General features: G+C 66.2%; 1 protein-coding gene across 1 annotated transcript in view; it reads left to right on the plus strand.

Moving 5' to 3' along the window:
- The window catches only part of HTRA3 (HtrA serine peptidase 3), a gene marked incomplete at its 5' end in the record, with an annotated part of 41,340 nt that overhangs the window by 7,506 nt on the left and 28,573 nt on the right, over positions 1–5,261 (plus strand). Inside the window, 1 exon segment of the mRNA XM_005886457.2 lies at positions 4,445–4,544. Within this exon segment, the coding sequence (XP_005886519.2) occupies positions 4,445–4,544 (100 nt within the window).

Below are 5,261 nucleotides of genomic sequence, written 5' to 3' on the forward strand. Positions count from 1 at the left end.
CCTCGGTTTCCCCTGCGCTGTCCCGACCCCCGGAAGCGGCCGGCAGGGACAGGCAGGTGGGCTGCAGCCCGGCTCTCGCTCCCTCCCCGCTGCCCTTCCTCCCGGGAGGCACCTCAGGACACGGCCTGATGGCTTTTCTGTGTCAAGTTCCTCCAGACTGAACCGCCCGAGGCCTGTGGATTAGTTTATTTTTGAGGAAAAAAATGCTAACAGCTGAGTCTGGCGGAGCGGAGCGGGCTGTTGACTTCAGAACGTTGGCTCGAGGACGGGTGGGGGCGGGGTTGTCCAGACCCCCAAATAAACAAGCAGTCTGCTCCCAGCCAGCCCAGGCCCTCGGTTTTCATGTGGAAAGGGGCGGTGGGAACCCAGTCCTCCCCTCCCACTGATTCACGGGTGACTCATCCCTGAGGGGAGGAGGGCCAGGAACCAGGCCCTGCCCGCCCCCCAGCACTCCCCCCGCCCCATCGTCTTAAAGGGACAGGGCCTGGCAGAGCCCCTGTCACCAACCAGCTGACCGGGGAGCCCCGAACAGGTGCTCCAGGTCCTGGGGTTCCCACTCCCACGCCCAGTATTCCCCACCCCCAGCCTCTGTTTCCCGGGATGTGAACTGGGCCATGATGCTGCTCCTGCAGGCTGGTCCTGCAAGGCCTGGTTAGTGGGCTGACCATGGTTCTCGTGGTGGTGTTTGCAGCCCTACTGTGTGCTGGGCCCGAGGGGGTCAAGAGGAGCATGCCCCTCCCCCGGCACCTCCCTCTCCTCCCCCCTCCTTCCTTCCCACCTTTCTGAAGTGTTTCCAGAGGCTTCCATGGGCCCTGCCTGTGCTGCTTACTCGCTGGCTGTGGGGAGAACCAGACTTGTCTCTGTCCAGAAGGAGCGTGTTGGTGACTCCCTGGAGCTCCTGCAGCCCCACTGCCCGGCCCTGCCCACCAGCCGGGGACAGGGTGACACAGTGCCCGGCCCTGCCCACCAGCCGGGGACAGGGTGACACAGTGCCCGGCCCTGCCCACCAGCCGGGGACAGGGTGACACAGTGCCCGGCCCTGCCCCACCAGCCGGGGACAGGGTGCCACAGTGCCCAGCTTGCCCACCAGCCGGGGACAGGGTGCCACAGTGCCCAGCTTGCCCACCAGCCGGGGACAGGGTGCCACAGTGCCCAGCTTGCCCACCAGCCGGGGACAGGGTGCCACAGTGCCCAGCTTGCCCACCAGCCGGGGACAGGGTGCCACAGTGCCCAGCTTGCCCACCAGCCGGGGACAGGGTGCCACAGTGCCCAGCTTGCCCACCAGCCGGGGACAGGGTGCCACAGTGCCCAGCTTGCCCACCAGCCGGGGACAGGGTGCCACAGTGCCCAGCTTGCCCACCAGCCGGGGACAGGGTGCCACAGTGCCCAGCTTGCCCACCAGCCGGGGACAGGGTGCCACAGTGCCCGGCCTGTTCTGTTTGCGCCCCAGCCCAGCCCCAGCCTCCGCCAGGCCCTCCTCTCCACTTCCCTACTTTTGCGGGTATATCTGCGTATGTTTGCCTCTGGTAGATCCTTCGGAAAGTCCATGAAAGACAAGCTCACTCGTCACCCGCCTTCCCCCGAAAACCCACGTGCACTACTTTGCTGTGTGGCCCGTGGCCTTTTCCCTCGGGCAGTGCAGAGGGCGACCCTTGTGAAGTCACTGCAGGTACCACTGAGCGGCCCTGTAAAGTGCCCTCTGGAGGGACCACATTGAAAGAACAGCATTTGGCTGAGGCCGCCGTGCCGCCTGGTTCTCAGGGCACCGGGTCAGGACCTCAGCCGCCGGTACAGCGTGCGGACTCCCTGAACCCCAGGGACCTGGGGGGGAGTGTGTGTGTGTGTTGGGGGGCACGGGATAGACGTGCCTAAGGGGCTTCCGGCCCGGGCGTTGAAGCCGCTGAGCCCAGGATCAGGCCACGTGATCGTGTGCCGTTGTTTGATGAGACATTTCATCGTCTTGTGTTGTTCCCACGGGGCCCGGGGCAGAGGCAGCCACACCCATTACCTTTGTGCGTGAGGCTGGGTCTGCCTGCGCTGTTCCAGGCCTGGGCCGGGCACACCCGGGCTTCCCTCGGCTCCATCACTGGTCACGCTGCGGAGCGTGGCTGGTCGCGGGCCTGTAGCAGCGCAGGGCGCACGGAAGGTGTTCGACATGAAGGGTTGCATACACGGCACACGAGCGCAGCGCTGGGTGAGGCGTCGTGTGGGAGCCCCACGCGGGGCACTCCTGACGGGGAGACGTCTGCGGAGGGCTGCCTGGAGGAGGTGGGTTTGAGCTGTGCCCGGGACAAGCTGGGGCCGCCTGTTTGGGGAGAAGTGGGGTGTGGTCCTTGGGGTGGGGGCAGAATGGTGGGCGATGGAGCAGAAACTCCAGCAAGGGGCCCAACCGGTGACACAGGCGGGAGGGGTGACCCCGGCCCCCCCACCAGCACAGCTCAGTGGGCTGAGCCTCGGGCTGGGATACAGCAGCCCCAGTGTGCACGGGAGAGCTGCAGACCTCGCCACGCCTCCGCGCCAGCCGGGTTTGGGGTCCCCCAGGGCCCGGGCATGGGGATCGCCTGGTGGGGAGCGTCTTGGGGGAGACAGAGCCTGGTCAGGCAGCGGGTTCAGGGCTGGTTCCCGTCCTGCCTGGAGGCTGGAGCCTGAATCCGGGTCCCAGGGCCCCGGGCAGTGGTGAGAGCTGGGCCGGGGGCAGGCAGCTTCGCCTTCAGCGGTGCCGGGAGGATTAGCGATCCCCCGTGGAAACACCCTGAGACCTAGGTTGCTGCGAGCACAGAGCCCTGGCCCCGAGTGGGCCCTGTTCCTGGGCTGGCCGTTACCATGGCCTCTGAGCCTCAGACCCACCCCACCTGGGGCCTGGCCTCTAGGCAGAGGGCTCCTGGGCACTGTGGCCCCTGGCTGCCCACCGTTGGCACATGGAGGAGCCGGTAGTGGCTGGCAATGCGCCCGCCTCCTAGCCAGGATCCAGCCACCCAGACAGGCGGCCTTTGATTCAGGCCGACCGCAGCGGGCCGGACCCTCTGTGGCCAGTGCCCGCGGCTGCTGGAGACAGACATCGAGGGATGGGGGTGGACATCGAGGGATGAGACGGGGGCCCTCCTCGCCACCCCGGACCCCAGGACTGAGGCCAGCTCTCCTCCGGGCCCTGCGTCCCAGATCAGACGTAACGGGCAGGGGGGCCTCGGGGACCCTAGGGAAGGGAGCCTGCTTCCCCCCTCACTACATGTGCGCCATCCTCTCGAGGAGCCTCAGTGTCCCCACTTTGAAAACGGGGCCGTCCCTGCTGTCCCTGAGTGGCTGGAACATTAGTTGGGACGTGGGGAGGGACCGCATTTCCCGCAGACGTTTATGGCTCCGCTGCAGGCTGCCTGCTCCCTGCTCTCCCTGCTGCGCCCACTGCCCCTTGCTGCCCTCTGCCTCCCGGTGCTCGGTCGCTCCCAGAGGTCATCAGGGCTGATCCACGAGAGGCTCTGCGAGCCGGGCCCCCTTTGCTCACCATCAGGGTGGCAGGGCGTGGTGGCATCGCCCCCCCCCGCCCCCCGGGAGGCAGGAGCTTCCCTTAGCGCAAGTCCCCTTCCCACCCGGTCCCACAGGTGGGGGAGGGGTCTTCAGTCTCATCTTCAGACCAGGAGTCGAGGCCCAGAGAGGGTAAGTGATTTGCCTGAAGCCACACAGCCAAACGTGGTGCCGCCTAGCCAAGCCGGGGTGTGCGGAGCTCAATGCCCAGTGCTCCTTCTGGGCCAGGACCAGCGAGAGCAGTGCTGGGCCGCTCCGGTTCCAGAGGGCGCCAGTCCCGGCAGACCCGGCACATGCCTGAGCAGGGGGACGAGGCCTAGGCCTTGCCTCCAGTTGTGGTCCCAGAGGCAGCAGCCCCGCTCTGCTGAGGCAGCAGAAATCTGAGCCGGGGAAGGATGCAGGGGAGTGTGTGAACCTCCTGGCAAGTCCGGCGGCGGTGCGGCCAAGTGAACTGCCGATGGAGGCCAGGAGGGGCCCACAGTGGTGACCAGGGACAGCTCTGGCGGGAGGACCCTCATCCAGTCAGGCTCTGGCGGCGGGACAGCGCCGCAAAGGGAGGGACGGTGTCCTTGTGCCAGGGCATTGCTGTATATGGCAGAGCAGCGGTCCCACGGGGACCAGCCCAGACCCAGCCTGAGTGGCACATCACGGCTGTGCAGCCCAGAGCAAGTGTCCCAACCTCTCTGAGCCTCCTGGCCGCCTGGCAGCACCTAGGGAGGTGATGTGAGGAAGCGCAGCATTAACACTTCCTGGGGTGAGCGAGTGCCCTTCCCTGTGTCTGGGTCACTGCGCTGCGGAGTGTCCTGAAGGGCTCTGAACCCGTTGGGGGGTCTCCGGGGGAGCGTCCCCCTCCCCACCCACCCGGGGCAGGCCCTGGGCGGTGTGTGGGGCTCACTAACGCACCGTGTTCTTCCTGCCAGTGTAGGTCTCCACCAGCTGACCAGCCCGCGGTACAAGTTCAACTTCATCGCCGACGTGGTGGAGCAGATCGCGCCGGCCGTGGTGCACATCGAGCTCTTCCTGAGGTGTGTGACCCCCCCCCCCCCCCCCCCCCCCCCCCCCCCGCGCACCCCTCCACCTGGGTCCCAAGCTAGGCTCCACTCTAGCCCTGGGGCAGTAGCAGCCAGAGTGGGCTTGGGGTCAGGTGACCTCACCCGACTCCTGGCTGCCGTGCGCCCTTGGGAGGGACGTCCCCCTGGGACTCGGATCCCCTCTCCTGGGGAAACGGACGGCTACCCCGCACCTCGCAGAGCTGCAGGCGCCAGGCCGGGGCACAGTGGGCGGGGCTGTGGTTCTTTCATTCATTCACAGGACCAGTTTTCCAGAGCAGCTCCTACGGGTTTATATCTCAGAGAAGCCATTTGTAAAGCCTAGAGCAGTGGTTCTCAACCTTCTGGCCCTTTAAATACAGTTCCTCATGTTGTGACCCAACCATAAAATTATTTTCGTTGCTACTTCATAACTGGAATGTTGCTACTCTGATGAATCGTCATGTAAATATCTGATATGCAGGATGGTCTTAGGCGACCCCTGTGAAAGGGTCGTTCGACCACCAAAGGGGCCGCGACCCGCAGGTTGAGAACCGCTGGCCTAGAGAAAGGATCACCACATCCCGGCCCCGGCACAGGGCCCGGCTCGCTGGGTGCCACGCTTGCCCAGTGGGAGCCCTGGTCACTGGGGGCCACTGCCCATCTCTGGAGGCAGGGACGGGGCTCCCTGGGGCCAGCGGGCAGCAGGCAGCA

This window comes from Myotis brandtii, unplaced genomic scaffold (assembly GCF_000412655.1).
Source record: "Myotis brandtii unplaced genomic scaffold, ASM41265v1 scaffold986, whole genome shotgun sequence".
Taxonomy (NCBI): domain Eukaryota; kingdom Metazoa; phylum Chordata; class Mammalia; order Chiroptera; family Vespertilionidae; genus Myotis; species Myotis brandtii.